General features: G+C 41.3%; 1 protein-coding gene across 1 annotated transcript in view; it reads left to right on the top strand.

Moving 5' to 3' along the window:
• LOC124042011 (phosphatidylinositol 3-kinase regulatory subunit gamma-like) overlaps positions 1 to 25,758 on the top strand; it is a 39,286-nt gene that overhangs the window by 9,643 nt on the left and 3,885 nt on the right. Inside the window, exons 3-13 of the mRNA XM_046360275.1 lie at positions 11,196 to 11,288; positions 18,305 to 18,379; positions 18,731 to 18,868; positions 19,294 to 19,513; positions 20,118 to 20,203; positions 20,532 to 20,631; positions 20,916 to 21,014; positions 21,258 to 21,438; positions 22,033 to 22,158; positions 22,629 to 22,771; positions 22,983 to 23,159. Coding sequence (XP_046216231.1) covers positions 11,196 to 11,288; positions 18,305 to 18,379; positions 18,731 to 18,868; positions 19,294 to 19,513; positions 20,118 to 20,203; positions 20,532 to 20,631; positions 20,916 to 21,014; positions 21,258 to 21,438; positions 22,033 to 22,158; positions 22,629 to 22,771; positions 22,983 to 23,159 — 1,438 coding nt within the window. The remainder of the gene's footprint in view (positions 1 to 11,195; positions 11,289 to 18,304; positions 18,380 to 18,730; positions 18,869 to 19,293; positions 19,514 to 20,117; positions 20,204 to 20,531; positions 20,632 to 20,915; positions 21,015 to 21,257; positions 21,439 to 22,032; positions 22,159 to 22,628; positions 22,772 to 22,982; positions 23,160 to 25,758) is intronic.

The following is a 25,758-nucleotide window of genomic DNA, read 5'->3' as shown; positions in this document are numbered from 1 at the left end:
GTCTGTCATGGACTGGAATCACCTGGTCAGTCTGTCATGGACTGGAATCACCTGGTCAGTCTGTCATGGACTGGAATCACCTGGTCAGTCTGTCATGGACTGGAATCACCTGGTCTGTCTGTCATGGACTGGAATCACCTGGTCTGTCTGTCAGGGATTGAAATCACCTTGTCAGTCTGTCATGGAAAGAGCAGGTGTTCTTAATGTTTGGTATACTCAGTGTATTTCACTTTAGATATTTATATTCCGTTGATTGATTGTCTCGGGAGAGAAATGTTACCAGCATTATAATTTTGTTTACTACTTCCTTTTAAAAAAAAGTTTTTAAATGGAGATGTTTATTAATACACCAATGAAGTTGCCATTCAACGTTGAGGAGAGTTGTGCAATTCCTCTCAATATAGTCATGACATTGTAAAGAATGTTATGAAAAACAAGCTCCAGCGGAGTTGTGTTTGAAGAAAACATAAATCCTTGAATGCGAAGTCCATATTTGCTGGAAAGTTTTAGTATATTGACTACTAATAATGTGTCTTAATTGAGCTGCTCTTGGCTTATTGTTTTGTCCAAGGCTTTCACGGTTTGCTCTGACCGCAAACTGACCCTTCTAATCTTCCGTAAAGACTAAAGAGCTGTCATAAACCTCTCTCAATCCAAATGCAACTAAGCAATTTCTAATTTGAACCTAATCCAGTTACTGACCTGACTCTTGGTCAGGTTTTCTTCAATGTCTCGTATATTATTGCCTTGACCCTCCATTCAACTCTCCTGCAAAGGATAGGGGTGAGATGCATTCAATCGTGTTGTACAAGGTTGTGTCTAAGAGTTCATTAGTGAGTGCTACACATTAGATGTGCTGCAATCTTTTTACATACCTATTACACATGTTTTGCTAAACTCCCTGTACACATATGAGAGGTTATTAAGGAAGTTAGGAACTGAACCTGTGAGAGGTAAATTGTGGATTTGCTGCATTTCTAACGGGTTACCCCTGAGTAGAGAAATGTTCCAGTTGATTTATTATGAATAAGTCAGATTGTCAAGAAACACTGTCACATTGTTTCACCAAGTGATAACCTGTCCAATCTTTTAATCTCTGAACTACTATATAACTGCATAAATATATGGATGATTCATTCATGAAGTATTTTTACTGTGGTGCTCTCCAACTCAAATATACCCTTGGCTTTTGCCTTCTTCTGTACTCCTAGTTCTCTCTCTCTTCCTCACTCTCACTCCCTCGCATTCAGCCCTAAGATCTCATTTATGGTTCTTTTTTTTGGAAGGCCAGTGGTTCATTGGGCCAAAATGGATAAAAAAATATTTATCTAGTTACTTATGTGATTTGTATTGGGTTGAAAATGCACATTCCTCCTCTGTCAAAGGTAATGTTCCCCAAAGCTCCATTCTGCCCTTTAGTGACAGGTAAGCTAAGCACATTATAAACTTTGAATTACCTCTAGTTCATCACTTATACAGTGGCTCATTGTAATTAATGTTTACTCATTTGGTAAGCACTCCAGTTGCAGGCCTATTAAACACAGGCCTGCTCCAAGCTCATTAGAACTAACTAGAGTTCTGCAAGTCTTGATTATGCTACCTGGATAGGAACATGATAAATATTTTACCTGGGAAGAACCAGTGGTAGAGTTTAATGGTAAGCTGAAGTGAATGTATAGGCCTAGGCCAGACTAGGGTAGGTGGGTGGGTGGGAGGGGGGGGGGGGGGCTCCTCAGAGTTGATGTTTGGCGAGAGAAACCAGTTTGGGTAGCAGAGGTCTCTCTGATTTGGATAGAGCAGGGGAGACGTGCAAAATGCTTTGCCAAGAGAGACAGTGAAGAGGGGAGGGAGGGAGCAGGGGGGTTGATTTGGCCTAGCACCAATAGTGCATTGTAGATTAGGAATGGGTAGGCCCAGATTTGTACAGATATCATCTTTCTATCCCCCTCAAGATAGTGAGGCCCTAGTTGTTGTGTGTGACAGATTTAGCATTTTACAGATTTATCATTTGGCCTTAATATTTGGTTGAATTGATATGTATGTTAAAACGGCAAACCTAAGTTTATCCAATGGGCTGCATTTGAACATGCATTTGAACATGGCTTTGTCTTGATTTTGTACAAGTATTCTAGAATGCTCAGTGTAGGCATAATGCAATGAGTACACTAGTTTCTTCCTTACATTTTCACAGGAAACCTAACTTAGAATAAAATGGCTTATTGGAAGAGTCCCATAAGTACATGTTTTTGCTCAGATTCGCTCTAAACTTTGGTCCTGCCAGTTTGACAAGTAGGTATAATCTTTTCAGATAGCTTTTACAGATGCTTCCATTCCCATCAATCTGTGTTATTTGCCAGAGAAACCCAGGAACTTTGGGGAATTACACCAGATTTTAAATCAAAATCAGGCTAAAGTCCCAACAGTTCTCCTTTGACATTAAAACTAAGCATTGCTCGTGAGGAGGGAGGCTTTTTTTTCTCCTTCCTCTCCCTGGCCTCACTTTTACTGCCTGCTGAAGTGAACCATGGCTTGGCATTTTTGCAAACTCCTCCTCTGCCTCCTCCTCATCCCCCTGGTTCACATACTCTTCTGATACTGTCTCCAGGCAGCTATAAACTATCTACCCGCCCCAGTTCTCAGAAAGGATAGGCCTTTTCTCTCTGCTCCCTGCCCCTTACCAGGAACCAGTTTTCAAAGAATCCAATGAAGGGAAGGGGAGTGAGGCCTTCCCAGTCTCAGGCAGCAGATATAGGAACCAGCTGGAACTGCGCTTGCTTTTAAGGCCTATATATATATATATTTGTTTTGTTGGGGCCATACATTTCTTTGTGACTGGAGAACTGTGGGCAGCCACTTGTGGATTTGTTTCTGCTTGAGCTAGTTTTTACATGCCCCAGTAAAAAGCACAGATTTTGGGGGTAAAATCAAACAAATCGAAACACAGTGGTCAAGCAAACCAATGCAATGTAAATACTGAGCTTTAAAACTTCGTAGTAGCCTGGCCCCCTCAGACTGGGCTGCATCAATGTAATCTTGGTCTGAAGCACACTTTGACTAAGGGGTGATTATGGTACTTAATACACAGCTTGTCTACATTGCTGGGATGCACTGTTCAGAACTACAGATGTACTGTAGCCCATGCAATAAGAGCAGCACTACTGCATAACATCACAGAGCTGTTGACGCATCATTAGCAGAATCTCCTGCCTTGTTCTACATTGCATAATGTATTGTGCAGATAACAGATGCATTCTTTGATGGGTGGATTGAGGAATAGGTATACGTTTTTAGGTGCATAATTCTGGCGTGACTTTTAAAAGACAATCCACATATTTTATACACGCGGCACATTATTTTATCACCTATGAACAGTTTTATAAGGAGGATCCAGAGAAAAGTGTTCGATAAACACATGTAGATTTCTCTATAGGAATTGGTGTGAAGTTACTTTGAGTTGAGTTTGCTAAGATATTCAGACAATGGGCAACCTTGAACCCCATTGTTTTAGTGTATAGTACAATGTTAACATTAGCCTGCAGTAGCTAGGTGTTAAGAGAGGGTACCCAGCAGCCTATTTAGTTGGTTTGGAGCAGCAACAGTTGAGTTCGAGGTTTCGGGTGCAAAAATAGGTGGAACTTATTTTACAGTGCAGGTGATGAGAAGACTGAATCCAGAGGTTGTACATACAATATATACAAGTGGGGAAAAATAGCTGTCAGAAATGTATAACTTGAATGGTGATTTAGTTGCACAATTCACATTATAATGGCCAATGCTAAAATTGTTAATAACTTAATTAGCATATAAATGCAAGTTTTCGATAACCAATGAATCACCCCTTAATAACGGAGACCAAATACAAAGAAGTGTACCGACTGTGCCTAATAAGTCCGGATTAATTGAAGATAATGCAAGAAATCTGTCATGAATATAAAAGTTTTTGCATCAGTCTAGTCGTGCAATTTAACATCTAGTTAAGATGTTTGGTGCAGTACTTCTCAAGTGTAACAATGTGCATGAAAACTAGTGGTGCACTGCAGGCAGTAGGGCCTAGCCCCCCCCCCCCCCCCCCTAATTGTTGACCAATCACCAACAAAGGGGTGTAGACTTCAGCTACCAAACTTAGACTTGCCTCAACAACACAAAAATGGTGTGGGAACAGCCCCCCCAAAAAATGTAACTGCCAAAGACCCAAACAAACTAGAGTCAACTGTTTTGACTGAAGCATGCGACAGGCTTTACAACAGTTTGGCGACAGAACAAATTCAATACAAACTCTAAACTTCTCTAAATAATTGACATGATTGCCAGACTCTCACATTTGTGTCTTTACATATTACATTGCACAATGTTTTGAAGGCATTAGCGAACTCATAGCCATAGGTTAGCAAGAAATGTTTGAACCAAATAATCAGTCCTTTTGTGTGGTAGCACAGCCGAAGCAGATTGGATAAGGCCTTGCTATTTGAAGCTAAAATATTTGCACTACATCTCCATCAGTCATGATGTGAAGAAATTCTCAAAGGTTAAATCTGATCAATGCTATCTTATGAATGAATCTCCATTTCACTGCATGAAATATCCTCTGATGACTGGCTTGAAAGCCCTCATGAGTTGAGACTGTGAGAGGGAGACCAAAAGAGAGGTAGGGAGGAGAACAGAATGTGGGAGAACTAGCCTGGTCTTCCACCGACTGATCGCGAGGCAGTGCAAATATTTTAGGTTCAAATAGCAAGGCCTTATCCAATCTGCTTCGCTTGTGCTATCATCCGCTTTTCACAAACCACTGTGAGAAGATAGTAAGCAAATGTTAGAATTGTTGCTCAACAATCTCACAATTAGGTGAACATGGCTAAATGTCAGAGCTTCTCTCACTGTAGAAGTCTGGAAACAGGCATTAACCAGAGCAAGGGTATGTTTCGGTGACCATATTACTGCCACACCGGAGACTGGTCCATTATCCTGCACCTTTCTAAATCAAACAAATTACACACATATATATATTATTTAGTAAATGTAAAGACAAAATTAAATCAAGAATAGTGTGATGGGTAACAATATTAGCCTAGCAAGAAACACATGCTGCTTTTGGCGACATTTTCTAATAAAAGTTGCACACCTCATGTAGGCTAGCCCATAGGCCTGTATGTTTTGATAAGGTTTGTATCACAACTAAAGTGGCCAAATAACTTTCTTAAAATGAAGCACATTAATTTAATTTACAACGGGTGTAGAACCTAACTGGCACACGTGAGGTTCAAGTTTGTGGAAGATCATTTTCACCATATAAGTGCACCTTTTATAATAAAAACTTAACATGCATAATCACATTTGTGGTGTTTTCCTGCTAATTGAACATTTGTACTTATAGCCTACTGCCATTTGCATTGCAGCACTTTTACTGTGAAGAAATAGCCTAATAGTTTATCAACATTTTAAGCTAAATGTTTTCATCTGTTGCGTCAGGCTCATTGATTAAAACAGGTTTTTGGTTGTATTAATTTGGGATCTATTGCATCCCACAACTGTCCCAGACCATGTTTGGAATATGTATATCTCACACAGAATAGAATAGGTCAACATTTGTACTGTGGGGGATAGTAGATTTACAGACTAGTGCTTTTGCTCTTTGTTAAGCCTACTCATCTTGTTGGCTGACAAGAAGTAAATGTGGACAGTTCTTCCAATATTTTCAATATGCGCCTCGGACTTGGAAAAGGACTTGCGCAGTTGCGTCCCCGATATGTCTGTCTTCACGTGTAGCCTGTGAGAAAGACCTTATCACGTGACAGAGAGCCATGTGAGTGAGAGGTTCTTCGGCACGCAGCCGGTAGATTGTTTACAATTATTATATTCAAATCACATTTTATTGGTCACACACATAGTAGTATCTAACAATTCACAACAATACACATCTAAAATAATGGAATTAAGAAATATATAAATATTAGGACGAGCAATGTCAGACTAGCATTGACTAAAACATAGTAGAATAGAATACAGTATATACAGTTGAAGTTGGAAGTTTACATACACCTTAGCCAAATAAATTTAAACTCAGTTTTCCACAATTGCTGACATTTAATCCTAGTAAAAATTCCCTGTTTTAGGTCAGTTAGGATTAACACTTTATTTTAAGAATGTGAAATGTCAGAATTATAGTAGAGAGAATTATTTATTTCAGCTTTTATTTCTTTCATCACTTTCCCAGTGGGTCAGAAGTTTACATACACTCAATTCGTATTTGGTAGCATTGCCTTTAAATTGTTTAACTTGGGTCAAACGTTTTGGGTAGCCTTCCACAAGCTTCCCACAATAAGTTGGGTGAATTTTGTCCCATTCCTCCTGACAGAGCTGGTGTAACAAAGTCAGGTTTGTAGGCCTCCTTGCTCGCACACGCTTTTTCAGTTCTGACCACAAATTTTCTATAGGATTGAGGTCAGGGCTTTGTGATGGCCACTCCGATACCTTGACTTTGCTGTCCTTAAGCCATTTTGCCACAACTTTGGAAGTATGCTTGAGGTCATTGTCCATTTGGAAGACCCATTTGCGACCAAGCTTTAACTTCCTGACTGATGTCTTGAGATGTTGCTTCAATATATCCACATAATGTTCTTACCTCATGATGCCAGTGCACCAGTCCCTCCTGCAGCAAAGCACCCCCACAACATGATGCTGCCACCCCCGTGCTTCACAGTTGGGATGGTGTTCTTCGGCTTGCAAGCCTCCCCTTTTTCCTCCAAACATAACAATGGTCATTATGGCCAAAGAGTTCTATTTTTGTTTCATCAGACCAGAGGACATTTCTCCAAAAAGTATGATCTTTGACCCATATGTGCTGTTGTAAACCATAGTCTGGCTTTTTATGGCGGTTTTGGAGCAATGGCTTCTTCCTTGCTGAGCGGCCTTTCAAGTTATGTCGATATAGGACTCCACTTACTGTGGATATATATACTTTTGTACCTGTTTCCTCCAGCATCTTCACAAGGTCCTTTGCTGTTGTTCTGGGATTGATTTGCACTTTTTCCACTAAAGTACGTTCAACTCTAGGACACAGAACGGGTCTCCTTCCTGAGTGATGACGGCTGCGTGATCCCATGGTGTTTATACTTGTGTACTAATGTTTGTACAGATGAACATGGTACCTTCAGGCATTTGGAAATTGCTCCCAAAGATGAACCAGACTTGTGGAGGTCTACAATTGTTTTACTGTTTTATTGTTTTCAATTGTATTGGCTGATTTATTTTGATTTTCCCATGATGTCAAGCAAAGGCACTGAGTTTGAAGGTATGCCTTGAAACACATCCACAGGTGTCAATTAGCCTATCAGAAGCTTCTAAAGCCATGAAATCATTTTATGGAATTTTTGTTTAAAGGCACAGTCAACTTAGTGTATGTGAACTTCTGACCCACTAGAATTGTGATTTAAGTTAAATTAAATCAATTATTGGAAAAATTACTTGTGTCATGCACAAAGTTGATGTCCTAACCGACTTGCCAAAACTATAGTTTGTTAACAAGAAATTTGTGGTGTGGTTGAAAAACATGTTTTAATGACTCCAACCTAAGTGTATGTAAACATCCGACTTCAACTGTACATATGAGATGAGTAAAGCAGTATGTAAACATTTTTAAAGTGACTAGTGATTCCATGCCTATGTATATAGGGCAGCAGCCTCTAAAGTGCAGGGTTGAGTAACTGGGTGGTAGCCGGCTAGTGATGGCTATTTTAACAGTCTGATGGCCTTGTGACTGCTGACTGCTGTTGCACGGAACGCAAGAGAAGTGACACAATTTCCCTAATTATAAGAAATTCATGTTAGCAAGCAATATCAACTAAATATGCAGGTTTAAAAATATATACTTGTGTATTGATTTTAAAGAAAGGCATTGATATTTATGGTTAGGTTTGGTGCAACGACAATGCTAAATCATCACCTGTTTGGCGAAGTAGGCTGTGAATCGAGGAGAAATGAACAGGCAACGCATCGATTATATGCAACGCAGGACATGCTAGATAAACTAGTAATATCATCAACCATGTGTAGTTAACTAGTGATTATGTGAAGATTGATTGATTGTTTTTTATAAGTTTAATGCTAGCTAGCAACCTACCATGGCTTCTTGCTGCCCTCGCGTAACAGGAAGTCAGCCTGCCACGCAGGCTCCTCGTGGAGTGCAATGTAAGGCAGGTGGTTAGAGCGTTGGACTAGTAACCAGAAGGTTGCAAAAACTAAATCTGTTGATCTGCCTCTGAACAAGACAGTTAACCCACCGTTCCTAGGCCGTCATTGAAAATAAGAATGTGTTCTTAACTGACTTAAATAAAGGTGTAACAAAAAAAATATCGGAAAAATCGGTGTCCAAAAATACAGATTTCCGATTGTTATTAAAACATAAAATCGGCCGTAATTAAATCGGCCATTCCGATTAATCGGTCAACCTCTACTTTCTACCTTCTCCACTGCAGTCCCATCGATGTGGATAGGGGCGTGCTCCCTCTTCTGTTTCCTGAAGTCCACGATCAGCTCCTTTGTTTTTTTGATGTTGAGGGAGAGATTGACGTTGAGGGGGCGGCATTACGGCCACACAACGTGGATGCAGCTGGGAAATTCAAGACATTATCAAGTTCTTGTCAAATTGTGAATGAGAGACTAATGAAGTGTGTACAGCCTGTGCACAAAGCAAACCAGAGCTCATGTCTTTCATCCAACTTTTCAAATCATCATTAGAGTGGCATCATGCAGCACCATATAGCCAAACATTTGTATCACAACTAATGTTACATAAATAACTCTAAATTAAGCATATAGGAGGACCTGTTTCTTTGGTATCTGCTGAACACAGAATAACCGATGTGCCTACTCCCTCAAATCCTTTGGAGAAAATATCCTTTCTATTTTATCCAGCTATGTTATATTGTGTTCTTCATACTATAAAATAATGCCACGTAATTCTAACAAAATCTTATCTAAATGACCTAGTGTAGCCAGATCAGGGCCCAACATAAGGACAACTCAGAGTATGCTATGCTATTCTGTTCTTCTGTTCTTCATATCATGTTTCTTTAGACCTGTCTAAAATTAATCATGTATTCATTGTGATGGTGTAGGCCATATTACATGGATTTATTAGACATTTTCAGATGTAGATGTTCCAAATGTCTGCATCAGTGGCTTGTAAACTATGCGTTGAAACCAGGAGATGCTAAATGTTTTTATGGTAATTAACGGTCAATTACTGTGAGGGCGGTAGTTATTTGCTTGACAATCACCGGTTGACAAAATTTCATGACCGCAACAGCCCTAACCAAAGCAGACCATTAAACTTCCACACAGACGGCCCATCCCAGCGTGAATAAAGCTGGTTACGGTTATCACATGATTATACTGCTCTCCCTCTCCCCTCCCTCCATCTGTTCTGTCTCTGTCTGTCTGTGTTCTCTCTCTGCCTGTGTTCTCTCTCTGCTCTCTCTCCAGGGCATGTTGAGTCGCAGGCCTGCCTGCCAGCACACAGACCGCCGAGGTGGTTCTAATTGAGTAATGATGAGTTGGTGCTCTCTCCAAAAACCCAAAGATGACTCCAGGGCCACAGCTGTCCCCCCCACCCCACCCGCCTCCTCATTTGCACAAAAACCCAAGCTACTCTGAGCGCGTGTGTGACAGAGCGAGGGATGGTAGAGTTATTCTTCCGGAGGAGTATATGGCATTTGATTCTCCTGCCACCCACCTCCAAAGTATTGGAATACATTTGTTTTGTGGTTTTTATAGTCTATATTTTTACTTATTTGCCTATTGGATTTGATTTCCTTATTTTATTGGCTGCGGCCCACCCCAACCCCAAGTGCATATTAGTTCCATGCTAGATTGCATGTCTGTGGATTGCCTTCAGTCCTGTTGAATTGAATATTCACTGTACTATGCTGTTAAACAGAATAACTACTTGATTTGAGTATGACTTGCATAGTCTGTATTTATCGATAGGTCATTTATTTCCTTTATTTTCATTTATTAAACAGCAGACAGGTTTTTATTGAACTATTTCCTAACCAGATTCGAGAATACCTATTGTTGGGAAGACACATTATGACAACTGAGCAATTGCTGCTAGAGACCAACCATGCATGGGTGGACTTTTGAAAGGAGTCAGTTGAAATTGAGCCCCAGCTGCCCTCCCCCCGTGTAATGTTTACATGTCCCTATATATTTTTTATAGTTACAGAAATGAAAAACATAGATTAAACAAACATTTTCAATTGTGCGGTGGAGGGTCCCCTCAACGGCATTTTGAAATTGCTAAGTCTGCCCCTGCGAAAATCAACCCACCAAAAATGGACCCTGCTGCTGCATGATAGCACAGGCTGTTACCGCTCATCACTCCGGAAAAGCAGTTCCCATGTTTAACGTGCAACGGATAGAGGGAGAGAGCGAGAGAGGGGCAGAATGTGCTGACACTGCGCTTTCGTCTGAACTCCCCAAATGAATAATCAGCCGCGGTTCAGCCGTGCAATGCCAGGAGCAGGAGGCTGCCAAGCTCTGGCCTCGGGTGCGGTGGGCCCGAAAAGGAGGCCCTGGCAGCCGGACACAGGGCTTTTGCTTGTTCAGGATTTTTGATTAAATCCTTTATTGTGCTCCACTCACGCAAAGGTCCAAGGCGAAACAAGCACAGAGAAATGACTGGAGGGGTGGAAAAGGAGAGTGCGGAGAGAGAAGGGAAATGGGATCTCTTTTTCTCTCTGTTACCCCTCCCTCACTCTCTACCTCGCTTTCCCTCAGTGACTGAAAAGATGTTTGATTTACTGTATGGGGTAGTTGTGGTGAGGTGAAAAGTTTTTGTCCCTCAACAGACCGGCTGGCTCTGGTTGTGTATCGTCTTTCTGTTCACTAAGCCCCTTTCCTTTCTCAATGGTACATTGCTTGTCTGGGATTATTTCTATTTTTGGACAATGTAAATGTAATGTATAAGGGACTCAGTCTCTGGAGTCTAGACAATAGTGTTTTTGGCTGCCTCCAACTGCTGTTTATGGGATATGTGGTCTTCCTTGAGCAAATATGAAATGAAAAGCACATGCATTCACATTTTAAAGGACAAGCGATAGTCCGGTCGTGCAGCTCTCTGTCAATGGAGGCCTTCTGGAATCCAGTTTTTAAGGTTTTTCCAGAAAATGTAACCATGGTTTGTGTTGTTGTTTCAGCTGTTTCTCTTCTGGATTTGACTGAGCAGTTCACACCGCCAGAAACTGCTCCCCCTACCCTGGTGAACCTAGTGGAGGCCATTGAGAAGAAAGGTACGCACTCACACACAACACAAGGCAATGCAACACAACGCAAACATTAACATACATACACAGTAAATTGAAATATACAGCGGTATCCTAGTAGTCGCCATTCAGAGGAGAGGCACAATGGGAATACATTATATTACGCAGATAGTTAGTCCAAATCCTGTTTCATATCTCCTCAGACTACACTATACAGCCTACACTGTAGTGTTTATTTGTCCCTGATATTTATTCTCACCTGTGTGCTCATGGTGTCATGCAGGACAGTAGTCTTCATTCACACTGCATTACCAATTAATACCATTCAGGAGGAATGTCTTCATTCACACTGCATTACCAATTAATACCATTCAGGAGGAATGTCTTCATTCACACTGTATTACCAATTAATACCATTCAGGAGGAATGTCTTCATTCACACTGCATTACCAATTAATACCATTCAGGAAGAATGTCTTCATTCACACTGCATTACCAATTAATACCATTCAGGAAGAATGTCTTCATTCACACTGTATTACCAATTAATACCATTCAGGAAGAATGTCTTCATTCACACTGTATTACCAATTAATACCATTCAGGAGGAATGTCTTCATTCACACTGCATTACCAATTAATACCATTCAGGAGGAATGTCTTCATTCACACTGCATTACCAATTAATACCATTCAGGAGGAATGTCTTCATTCACACTGCATTACCAATTAATACCATTCAGGAGGAATGTCTTCATTCACACTGCATTACCAATTAATACCATTCAGGAAGAATGTCTTCATTCACACTGTATTACCAATTCACACCACTCGGGAGGAGGTCTTCTTTCACAGTTTCAGTGCCCGTAGGGGAGAGACGGGTTACTAAAGTAACACAGGGCGAAATAACACGCCCATTTTCTCAGATGACACTGAAGCTAGAATGATGTAGTGAAGTCAGCACGTTCCTAATGCGGAGGACAAGCTCCCTGCAAAAAAACAGCCCAATGTTTTGCAGAGTTATCCACAAAACATGTTTCTGTAAGTACAAAAAACGGACCTGGAAAGGTTTTTAGGTTGTGGAGGTGTTTAGATTAAGGTTGCAACAATGTAATTTTCTTAACTTCTTATGATGGTCACTCTCAGGGGACGGCGAGAGCAGCAGACTGAGGGTTCGCTTCTTAATATCCCTCCACTCTCCCTTTCCTCCACTGACTAAAGGGTCACCGTTTCTTCCAGCTGATGGTCACTCTCAGGGGACGGCGAGAGCAGCAGACTGAGGGTTCGCTTCTTAATATCCCTCCACTCTCCCTTTCCTCCACTGACTAAAGGGTCACCGTCTTCCAGCTGATGGTCACTCTCAGGGGACGGCGAGAGCAGCAGACTGAGGGTTCGCTTCTTAATATCCCTCCACTCTCCCTTTCCTCCACTGACTAAAGGGTCACCGTCTTCCAGCTGATGGTCACTCTCAGGGGACGGCGAGAGCAGCAGACTGAGGGTTCGCTTCTTAATATCCCTCCACTCTCCCTTTCCTCCACTGACTAAAGGGTCACCGTCTTCCAGCTGATGGTCACTCTCAGGGGACGGCGAGAGCAGCAGACTGAGGGTTCGCTTCTTAATATCCCTCCACTCTCCCTTTCCTCCACTGACTAAAGGGTCACCGTCTTCCAGCTGATGGTCACTCTCAGGGGACGGCGAGAGCAGCAGACTGAGGGTTCGCTTCTTAATATCCCTCCACTCTCCCTTTCCTCCACTGACTAAAGGGTCACCGTCTTCCAGCTGATGGTCACTCTCAGGGGACGGCGAGAGCAGCAGACTGAGGGTTCGCTTCTTAATATCCCTCCACTCTCCCTTTCCTCCACTGACTAAAGGGTCACCGTCTTCCAGCTGATGGCAAAACTCGAGTCGCACCGTATTTTTTTCTGCCTCATGAACAAATTCATGGTGTTACTCCTATGAACAGAGAAAGTGAAATATTCCTTGATATTTAAAAAAAGACCCAAGCCGCTAATAATATCATCCTCAAGCCTATAGATACGCTCTTACGCATTCATTACTGCTGCAGTGCTTGTTTTAGCACTGAGTGGAAATAGGAAGAATGCGTATTTTATGGCTTGTTGACAGTGCTGAGTAAGAACTTTAAACATGAACTCACTCATAAAAACAGCATCTCTTTGCTGTTTTTGTTGACAGTCTCTCTCTAGCCATGGTTTTAAACGTTTTGACATCTTACAGTATAAACTATGTTGTAGCTTTCTTTTATGCCTGCTACGTTACTGCAGACACGGTCATATGAGCCGTCCGATTGGCCAGTGCTAAGCCTATAGTATACATGATTTGCTATCTGGGCCTGCCGGAAAGGCAGAGTTTATGCCTTCAGACAAATTAAATGTTTCAAAATGTCAGTTTGACTACCCGGCGTACAGGGCAGCTGAATCGGGTGCACCTACTGGCAACAGCCTGAGACTAAATTATTTTATTTTTAAATTGGAACACAAGGCTTTATTATTATTTTTTTTTTTACAGAAATGTTTGATGATTGACTAGGAATGTAGTACAAGAAAGTTGAGTGAAGTTCTCTCCCGGGGGATCTGCGCGGCGGTCTCGGGCTAGCTTAGAAGGAACATTGATGCCTAACTGTTGGTGGTTTACCCAATACATTACTGGGAGCTCATATAAAGTGTGAGACTCTATTTATTTGTATAACCTACAGTTTACTCACCGTTAGTCAGCATCTCTACTAACTGTTTTGGGTGTACGCCAGCTCATGCTTTTCACAAGATAAACACACACCCCATGCCAGTTATTTGTGTAGAGCCAGCTGTATGCCTCAACACCATGCATATAGATGTAGCTACACAATGAATGGCCTGGCATGTGGACTTAAAAGGATAGTTCACACCACGGACATATTGGTTTTCTTACCCTGTCAGCAGTCTATGAACGAGGTAAGACTGCAATCCATGCTTGGGTTTTGTTTATCTGGTCACTGTCTCCAACTTTTTTGCATTTATAGCACAAAACCAATGTAAGTGAATATCCTTGATATTAGCATTTTTTCGCATTTAGTTTCCAAATCATCTTGAAGAATCTTTATTGAGCTGTACTATCCATTTTACAATTTGGGATGATTTGGACATGGAACGTGAAATTGCTTATCAGGGATATCCACTTGCATTGGTTTTGTGCTATAAATGCTAAACAAAATCAAAGCATGGATTGATATCTTGTCCATCAACTGCTTACAGGGTAAGGAAACCAATGTGCCAATGTAATTTGGGTGAATTTCAACTACATTTGAAGTATGAAAATATCTAACCAACTACATCATTTTGTGTATTGCTCCTTTTAGGGGTTGTTTTAATAATGTAGTCTAATTAACATAATCTGATTTAATCTAAATGTCTAGTTATTAACATTGGCAGATAAGGAAAGAAAGTGCATCAAATGCTACAGTGGAAAAGCATAAAGAGCAACTGTACAGAAATCCAGAGCTGCTTGAGGAGTACAGTTCTCATTGTGTTACGATAATGAGAACGGGCTAAAATGAAAATATACTTCATCAAAATGTCAGATTTTTTTCTGAAAATGTTTTGTAATAACTCTCCTGTATCTTTAGGAAATTAAAACAATTTAACATTTTCCCCATGCAATGTTGTTTTTCTTCTAACTTTTCATGCATTATGGTAATGAGATTTTATTTTGTGCATGGTCTTAGAGAATGTGTAACAAAAATTATCATCTGATTTTGAGATGGTATTTTATCCATTACAAAAAAATGTTTTGGGTCTTTTCGAATTTGACCAAGAGTAATACCAAGTTAGCAAGAATCACCCAGCTGTGTGTTGGGTGATTGGTATTGATGGCTCCTGTGCCCTTACAGAAAGGTTTGATAACAATGCACATGACATTGGTTTTATACCTGTGTTGTAACCTGGGCTCTAAATTTAAAAAATGTCATTGGTAGCACTGTTCTTCATTGGTAGAAAAGCAGCAGAAAAATAGATGTTTAAGATGTATAGCCAGCCATTTACTTTTAAGTGCATCTCCTGAAGAAGATATACATTTTCCTTTCTGTGCCACAAAATGTTTGCATAAACTGGTAAAGTTACCAGGTTATTAGTAGGGCTGCATGATATGGGCATTTTTTAAATCAAAGAGCGTGATTTGACTTGTGATATATATCAAAACATTTGAGTGAACTGTTGTAATCATAGGGACAGAATGATTATTCTAATCCTATGGTTGGTGTTTAGCATGACAACAAATGAAAAAGCCAGGTAGGAGTTATGAAAGGGTGGGAACCAATGTGTTGGTTGGTGTTTCCCAGAGGTCCCTAATCATAAAACATTGTAGAATTGACTATCTGATTCAGAACATGCCATTGCACAAACATGCTGATCTACATCATGAGTAGCAACCTGTATTCGAGCTAACATTTGCTTTGCCCTAGCTAGTAGCTATTTAGCTAAGTGGCATTTAGTTAGCAGTTAGCATTAGTGATTAGCATTATTTTAGGCACTGGTTGTAACACTGTAGTTAGCCTTCACTAGTAACACAGTAATCATGCTATTGCATTGTAATTGCATACTAATGGAGTTTAGCTGTTTATGTAATTAGACAAATAGGGAGGGACTGTATGTAAGTGACTCATGAAATTGAATTTGATTTAATTTCCATATTTCACATGTACCAAAATAATAAATAGAAATTGAATTAAGTCTCTGGCAGACTTAACTCCTAAAGAACACAAAAAATATGAAGTACTGGGAGGGGGTTGGTTTGTGGGATGTGGTGTGGAGTTAATTATTAATTTGTTGTTAATTCTTCAGATGGTTAAAATGGTTTAAAATGATATTTTTTGCTCTTAATGAAGTACCATTTGCTCATTACCTTAATGCGGTCTCATCTACCGTAACACAGATCTCATTATCAAAATGCATCACTGATAAAATAATCCTAGAATAATATTACAGAATCCAAATTATTTGAGCTGTGCATAAAATGTAATTTGCTCTTTTATATTTAGGTACTTTAAATATGAACAAGTTTAAAACAGAAAATAACAAAAATGTCATAAAAAAGAAAATCAATTTATTAAGTATATTTTTATTTCGAGTCGTAATAACTCCTGTATCTAGGCAATTTGCAACATTTTCACCATCCAATGTTTTTTTTCTTCTTACTTTACAAGCGTTACGGTAATGAGATTTTAAAAAAAGCGAGGTCTTGGAAAATATGTAAAAATGTATCTGATGATTCATTTAACAGTCAATCATTTGAGATTTTATCCATTACAAAATAAATGATTTTTGTCTTGAGCAAGAGTAATACCAAGTTATCAAGAATCACCTAGCTGTGTACCAAACAACACCCTATTTCATACATAGTGCATTACTTATGTCTTGTCTTTGGCTTTGCCGGATTAAGTGATATGACATGCTATTCTATAAAATTAATATTACCTGATTGAGCTAATCATGTAAATGTAATTAACTAGAGTCAGGGCACCACAAAATAATATTTATAGATCTTTTATCTTCCGTATAAACTCTTAAAGACCTAGTAATATTTTACATCAATAGCAGTCAATATTAATCGTCACCTTAATTCAGTCTCATCTGAAAGTTGTAAATTCTTGGTTATCTTCACGAACCCTGGCTAACACGTTGAATCGGCAATACAAAATTGGGTTTAATTATTTATTTACTAAATAGCTAACTAATCACACAGAATTACATATACACAGAATGAATTATACCTTGATTACAAATGACGTCATAAAGGAAAACGTCCCTAGCGGGCGGAACAGATATGACAGCTGGTTACACAAAAGAAAAGGGGCTGGGTTTGAGTGAAAGAGCGGGAAGACTGAGGGACAAAGGGAGAAGCTGTGCTATTGTAAATATAGTATCTTATGCATTCTAAATTACCGCCCATTTGGAAAAGGAAAATGCAATAAATATTTACTCTGAGCTGCGCTTCGGTAGTTTGGTGGTAGATGGAAGGCTGTGTTGCCAAACCGAGTCCTTTGAAGAATGTCTCTGGTGGTCAATTGGATACGTTGTAGTAACGTTGTTGTGTGGTAGACGGAATACTTTGTCTGTTCTTTCCTAGCCCTCGTTTGCAGCTGCTGTTGCTAACTCAACGGCTAGGAGTTATCACTTCTGTAGTGAATAAGAGTTCAAAGTTCATACCATTCGCAACCAAAGCTCACGCTGAGGTTGGCTTAGTTCTGTAGTTGACATGTTCGTCCTTTTAACGCAGAGGCTGCAGACCTCACGTACTTGGAACAGGAGTGGAGCGAGAAGGTTGTGTTTGAAAAGTTTTATAACCCATGTCTCTTCACAAGGGCGGGCCACTGATTGAGCAGAGCCCTAACCTTATGGAAACCCAAATCTCTCATTTGGAAGCTAAAATTACATTTAATCTCTTCACCAATAATTTTATATTCAAACATTTAAATTGATCAACAATTCCATGTGAATCCGATAACTCTGATGTGTAGACTTTCCACTGTAGAGTTTGTCATCCTATCATTGATAAGATACTCAGATGACAACCGAACTGACATCATATTCATTAAGTACCACCGCATATGTTCAATAGGTCGGATTACCAGAATATAGTTCATTTCCCCACACTTTCTGATGTTCCCAGAATCTCTATGTTAACCAAGGGGTTTTCAAATTCCACATCAGTAGGGTAGAGAGAGGAAAAAGGGGGGAAGAGATATTTATGACTGTCATAAACCTACCCCCAGGCCAACGTCATGACACTTAGTAGTGCAATATATAGGAGATATGGTGCCATTTGGGATGTAGACTAAAATAGTTCCTCAAACTGAAACGTCTTGCGACCGTTTCTTCCACACAGGTGTCTCTCTTCCACTTTCCTCCATCTTAGCTCCCCAGAGTGTATTCGTAATCACATCCCTAGGGTCTTTACATTTAATGTGACCTGTCTGTCTCATGCATACTGTAGATGGTTTCTTTTAGAAGGACGATGAGCTAACGTCTCAAATCATCTTGATTCGTCTGCAGGTCTGGACTGCAAGACACTGTACAGGACACGTCTCGCATCCGCCTCAGATGGCCCAACACAGAGTCAGAGAGAGGGTGAGTTATTATTATCACTCTTCAGTTGTATTTGTTCTGTTAGAATTAGTAGTGATGTGTCATTAATCCTTGAAATGAAGAGCTTTGACTGACTGTTACATTTGTGGGGGTATTTGCAGTGACAACATTTTCTTTGTACTACTTGTATAAGTAATGCACGTTCATACTTTTCTCACACCCAGTGTATGACTGGATACAACTTGCTAGTATCCTATATAAATGTATGAATATCATGCAATGCGTTCAAAATGCCAGGGAAAGCATTGGGAGCAAATCTGTGACAAATCTGATTGAATTAAATCCATTTGGTCAGACCTGCTGACTGTTTCTCTCTCTCACCTCTTTCCCCAGAGGTGGAGTCGGGGCCTGGTAGTGACGTGGGCGCTGTGTCGGAGTGTTTACTCCGCTACCTGCGGGAACTGCCAACCCCCGTCATCCCCCCCGGTGTTTACCCAGACCTGCAGGCTGTGCTGCAGCAGGGCGCCGCGGGTACATGCCACATTTCACTCACCCCTGCTTGTGCGCAACCAGTGCCCCCCACCAACCCATCCCCAGCCCCGACGAAACAGACCCAGGCAATAGCAAGTAACAGAATCGCATGAAGCCGAACGAGCAAACAAATAAATTGTATGGCGAGTCAATCACGTGCCCCCCTCCTGCCTGAGGGAATAGGCCCAGTGTGGAGTGCTGGGGATGAGCTAGTCACAGGCATCCCAGAAATGTTGTAACATATATTGCTTCCCTGGTGATGTCAGGGACGGTGTGCGTGCCTGTCTGCATATGAGAGAAAGAGAAGGGGGTGTTGTGTGTGTGTGTGTTGAGAGAGTTCCTGTTTGTGTGTGCACTTGCAGGTGTGTGTGTGTGTGTGTGTGTAACGGGCTGCCGTAACACATGTGGTGTCCGTCCTCCCACAGACTGGTCCAAGGCTGTGGCGGCGAGCAGCAGTGGAGGCAGGGAGCTGAGCCTGGTCCTGGAGAGGGCCACCAGCATGTCCCTGCATCACCACCTCACCCTGCACTACCTGCTCACACACCTGGGTAAGGTGGTCCAGACCTCCCATCTTAATGGCCTGGACCTTCACACCTTGGGTCTGGTCTTCGGGCCGCTGCTGATCCGGCACAGCTCTGCCACTGGGTGAGTAGGAGAATCCCTAATCTAACATAAGAGTAAAGGAGGTTGCACACTGCCAACAAGCCCAACACTTCAACATTATTAAGTTGGTTGTTTTTACAATGTTATAAAGCCACTTTCACATCACCCAGACAAACACCAACGAACAGAGTTGAGTCAGTGTACGCCGCTCGTCTGTGTTGGTTGGTGTTTGTTGTCCAATTTGGCATTTTCAATCAGTGTTTGGTGGTGTGTGCGGTGTGCAAGCAGTTTAATAGATTGCTTATTTTTAGTTGCTTTTCACTAGGTCTCAAAAGCACTTTACATTGTATTGGGTAACTACTGTAACATCAAACCCCACCATTGTGTATTTGCACCTAACTTGGTAATATACAGCAGCCATTTTGTGTCAGATTGCTGAGTTACCACATAGCTAGCCATATCCTCTTGAGACCGACGAGAGCTCCAACGTCACTGGGTGAGTGAAGGACGTGACCAAATGTTGTTACTACAGATTGCAGTCGAGTGCTTTTCCTCTTCCTGCACAGCACCATGTGTTTGAATGACCTGCCGTTGACTGAACATCTTATGACCATGTGTCTGACTCCCTGCCGTTGTTGATTGACAGGTGGGAGGTGGGGGAGGAGTTCCCTGCACTGGCACTGGAGAGGCTTCTGATGGAGATGGCCATAGGACAGGAAGTCCCGCACCCAGGTATTGATGGATAGATGCAGTGCTTCAAAATGGAGGGCTCCATAGAAATTAATATAGAAGCTAGAATGGATTGAAATGCTGTTTTTAGAATGGAATGTATTTACTGTTGGCTTAACTTGTTTGCAATTGTTTTGCAATGGTAGTTTGCATTTGTTTGGTAATTTAATGAGTTAGTGCTGATTAGTACAGACTGATGAAATGTTTCCATCAAAAAGTTGTGTGTTTCATATGTTAGGATCTGTAGGTTTGAATTAAATGTATTCTATTAATTAACTGTGATGCTTGTCAAAACCTTTCCTAACTAATGAACGTCTCTGTTTATGTGTAGCTCTACCAGCCATGCCAGTAAAGGTCAAAGATACAACTCCAGCCATGACTGAGAGCAGCATACTGAGTGATTCGGAGTGGTACTGGGGTGAAATCTCCAGGTGAAGAGCCATTCATGTAACAATAACATTTCTACATCAATGAAATCATTTAATAAATCAACAAAATAGTAGGCCTATAGTTTAGTATTTAGGATTATAGTACTTATTTTTGGGATGGATTAAAACAGGATTATAGTAAACATTATTGTGGATTGTAGTATAGGATACTTTGCACACATTGAACAGCCTATTATGATTGCGTGCAAGTGATTAAGTTGTATTGTGAAGGATGTGGTGTTTTCATGAATTCCCAATTGCCTCTAACTTTGCCGTTGTGTTCCCAGGGAGGAAGTGAATGAGAAGATGAGAGACACCCCTGACGGGACGTTCATGGTCCGTGACGCCTCCAGCAAACTGGAGGGAGAGTACACACTGACCCTCAGGTGAGAGGCTGCCCCCTGTAGATTATATATAGATGTTATGTCAACAGGACCATTAACATTACCATTCCTGAACCTCTGTGAATACTTGATTCTGTGTATCATTTTCTATCTCCTTTTTGAATGTGGAATGTTTGCTATTGCAATACTTGGGACCCTTGTAGCTCAGCAGAGTAAAACAAATGAAGGAAAGAACTGGAACTACTTTCTAAAGGACTTAAGACTGATTTCTCAACCGTTCCACAGGAAAGGCGGAAACAACAAGCTGATCAAGGTCTGCCACCGGGAAGGTCGCTATGGCTTCTCAGAGCCTCTCACCTTTATCACGGTGGTGGAGCTCATCAACCACTACCGCCATGAGTCCCTGGCCCAGTACAACGCCAAGCTGGACACCCGGCTCCTCTACCCCGTCTCCAAATTCCAGCAGGTACATACACGACATGAACAACAACTGAACAACATAATTGTCCATGAAAATGAAAAAGTATTTGCTGGCCCACCTCTCTTGAGGCTACACAAAACCCTCCTGTAATTGATACTATGGTCATATTTGTGAAATATCTGAGGGGTTGCCATTTAGGCACCTGAAGTTCCAGCATAATGCATTTAATTTAGAATGCAAGTTGGAATGGCCTTTTCATTGAACTTTTGATGCCAAAATGGAGAAAACAGTTCCTGCTGAATTTGTATTGCTGTCCTCCATCCTGAGTGGCTGCTTGGTGAGTATTCTCACGGACTATTGGCTGACATGAGAACCATACATTTGGAGAGTTAGGATATTGAGGTTTCCGCATTATGATCCATTTACATGACACTACATTCCATGGCAGCCATGTTCGCACCCCATGGGCAATGTTGACCAATAGCAGTTCACTGAATTTTCTGAATTTTTAACAATGCTATGCTCAAGATTCTCGTCATGAATGGATAAATGGAATGCTCAAAGGCGCTAACATGACAAACTGTTTTAAAAGTTGTCCCAACTCTCTAAATATATGGCCCTGGCAACATTTCTCCTCAGGAGCAGCTGGTGAAGGAGGACAGCACTGAGGCGGTGGGCGAGCAGCTGAAGGTGTACCATGAGCAGTACCAGGAGAAGAGCTGGGAGTACGACGTGCTCTACGAGGAGTACACACGTACCTCACAGGTCCTATATTGCTTATTATAAACTGGGTGGTTCGAGCATTGAATGCTGATTGGCGGGTATGATAAAACATTTATTTTACTGCTCTAATTACGTTGGTAACCAGTTTATAATAGCAATAAGGCACCTCGGGGGTTCGTGGCATATTGGCAATATACCACAGCTAAGGGATGTATCCTGGCACTCTGCATTGCATCGTGCTTAAGAACAGCCCTTAGCTGTAATATATTGGCCATATACCACACCTCCTCGGGCCTTATTGCTTTACTATACTGTATAGAGACTATTAGTCCACACTACTGACTTCTGGACCAGCTCACTCAAGCTCTGTCACAAAACGATTTGTCTTGTATTTGTCTTTTTTGTATCCTTCCTCTGTAAATAATGATGTGAAGGAACTGGTGAAAATGGCATGATGGAAAATCACATGCCTCCTAACTGTCATGAGGTGATCCCGTTTGTGTCCCTGTCAGGAGCTCCAGATGAAGCGCACAGCCATCGAGGCCTTCAACGAGACCATCAAGATCTTCGAAGAGCAGTGTGAGACTCAGGAGCGCTACAGCAAAGAGACCATCGAGAAGTTCCGACGTGAAGGCAATGACAAAGAGATCCAGAAGTAAGCATTTTGCCTATTCATAGTGACATGGGTATTTATACCACAGCCCGTATCAAACTAGTACCTATGTATGTATGTAGCATGTATTTTAAGACAATTTTAAAACAACATTCAGTCAATGTATTGTAAAGAACAGTCAAACCAAACCAGACCACTACAAATGAACCCCAGAGGAAAAACTGTTATGGAGCTTTCTTCCCACTCACTTCAGGATCCAGAGCAACTCGGAGCGTCTGAAGTCTCGGGTGACAGAGATCCACGACAGCAAGAGGAAGCTGGAGCAGGACCTGAAACAGCAGGCAACCGACAACAGAGAGATTGACAAGAGGATGAACAGCCTGAAACCAGACCTCATGCAGCTAAGGAAGATCAGGGACCAGTACCTGGTGTAAGAAAACGCTATGCTGTACAATGCTATACTATCCCAGCCCTTACATTTATATTCGGTCTTTAACCAAGGACACTTAGCTAGAACCTAGTTGGGTTAACCTTTTGAGACAGACATGGAAAAAACCCACGTGGGCTACAACATGGGCTGCATTTACACAGGCAGTTCAATTCTGTTTCTTTTTTTCACTAATTTGTCTTTTGACCAATCAGATCAGCACTTTTGCCAATAATTGGGCAAGATGTGTAAATGCAGCCAAGTGGACCCCTTACCATTTTTACAGGGCTATAGTAATCTTATTTGTTTTTCATTTGGAAGACTCTTTAATATTTTGGACCATTCAGAATATGTTTTCTGGACAGTCTTTTCTAACAAGCCGATTTTATCTAGCTCAATAATTACACATGGTATTCATTTTAGTTCAGTTAGTGTAGGAGGTCTAATTTCAGTTTCATTTTACTACAAATTCCACAAACAACACTTGAGTCCTTAAATTGATTCCAATCAACAAAATACTTGATTCCTTAACAATAATACATTCCCAGCATATTACAGCATGTGAATCGCAAATAATTTGCCAAGCAATTCCTGAACAATTCATCAGCATTCTGACAAATGGCAGCCGTCATTCGGATTCAGAATCTACTTGCCTGGGTAGCAATTAACATGGCTTGAAACTTGGACCGAATAAGCCAACAGACGATAAATACAGCGAGGGCAGTATAATTAGCTACTGAGAAATGTACACTCACAAAAAACGACATAGTCAACTCAGTGGTTCAAACATGTCATGAGTGTTTCTTTACTACTAACACAAGTTTGTTCAGCAAGCAAGCCATTTTTGTTGGCTCCCATGCAAAACAAGCTAGCTAACAGTAATCAGTGTTGCCAACTTAGCGACTTAGTCGCTATATTTAGCAACTATTCAGACCCCTGTAGCGACACATTTTCAAAAAATCGACTAGCGACAAATCTAGCAACTTTTTCTGGTGTTATTGGAGACTTTTGGAGACTCTGACGTGAAAGCACGTATCGCTCTTACTCTTCTCAACGAGCAGTGGGTGCTGCTGTGGGCCCCATCCCCATCCCAAAGAAGTCACAGGCGGCCCAGTCCTCAGACAGCAGTCCCTCCCAGCTGCAGTCAGAGCAGGAGATGTTCACCCCTCCGCGTCCAGACTGCAAATTAATCGCGCATGCGGGAAGCCGTCGCTGGCTGATCCCGCCCTGGCTTATATTCAGGGCGGGATGTAAATGTAAAATGTTCTTTGTCTAAAATAAATCACTGCACATCAATAAATCACTGCATTTGACTCACACAGACAGCCTCAGTCAATTACTCACCTTATCCACTGTGTGTGTGCCTCTCTGTGACATAAGCTAAACATCTAGCTGGCTAGCTCATCATGTCTCAGTCTAAACTGTACACTCAAAAATACAGAAAGGGGTGGGAATCAAACCCTGAATTCTAAGGCTGGTTGAAGCTGTTTATTGGAGATGATACATAGACATACTGCCTGTATTGTAAAGGCTGGTTGAAGCTGTTTATTGGAGATGATACACGGGCATACTGCTTGTATTGTAAAGGCTGGTTGAAGCTGTTTATTGGAGATGATACACGGGCATACTGCCTGTATTGTAAAGGCTGGTTGAAGCTGTTTATTGGAGATGATACACGGGCATACTGCCTGTATTGTAAAGGCTGATTTCTACACCAAACTTAGTGATGTAAAAAAACAGATGACAACTCAAAAACATACTCAAAATGCAAAGCCTTATAACAGTTCCACCCAAAACAAGCTGCCATTTATGGTTTAAAAAATTGACTCTGCAATAAAGTCTGAAGCCACCATGGCATTAGCTATAACACTGTTCCATGCTGGCATGTGATCACATTGGAGAAGTATGTAGAGCTGCTTTCTCAGACTCCACTGCTGCTACCCACTTCAAAGTGCACAGAAATGATTAATGGTGTTCTAGCACCATACTTTCTGAAAAAGTTGGTCGCAGATGTGGGTGACCAGCGTTTCAGCCTCCTCCTCGATGAGTCCACGGATGTGGGTGACCAGTGTTTCAGCCTCCTCGATGAGTCCACGGATGTAAGTGTTTCTAAGTACCTGGGGGTTGTGATAAGGTACTTTAGTGACACCAAGCAGAAAATTTATCAACTTTTCTGGGGCTTGTTGAGTTGGAGGGAGGAGATGCCAAATCTAAAGCCTGTGCTGTTGTGGCTTTCCTCAAAGTGTTTTCTTATAAAAGAGAAACTCCTGGAGATATGGACTGACAATGCCTCTGTTATGACGGGGATTAACAATGGGGTCCATAAAGTGCTGAAGGAGGAGTATGGCCTCAATATCTGGTTCTTGTTCACTCTCTGCAGCTTGCTCATTTGTAGTTCTAAACATATTTAGGGTGTTTTTTACTCACTTTTGTCTCTCCCACGACGTTATCCCTCTCTCCTACAGCGTCCATCACAATTACATGCACATGGCCAATTATGTAAATTAGGCGATGACATCATTTAGCAACTTTTAGGACAGCCAATAGCTACTTTCCTTACTGAGGAGTTGGCAACACTGACAGGAACTAGCTCAACAATAAA

The sequence above is a fragment of the Oncorhynchus gorbuscha genome, linkage group LG08, assembly GCF_021184085.1.
Source record: "Oncorhynchus gorbuscha isolate QuinsamMale2020 ecotype Even-year linkage group LG08, OgorEven_v1.0, whole genome shotgun sequence".
NCBI classification, from domain to species: domain Eukaryota; kingdom Metazoa; phylum Chordata; class Actinopteri; order Salmoniformes; family Salmonidae; genus Oncorhynchus; species Oncorhynchus gorbuscha.
This window is presented reverse-complemented; position numbering and strand designations above follow the sequence as displayed.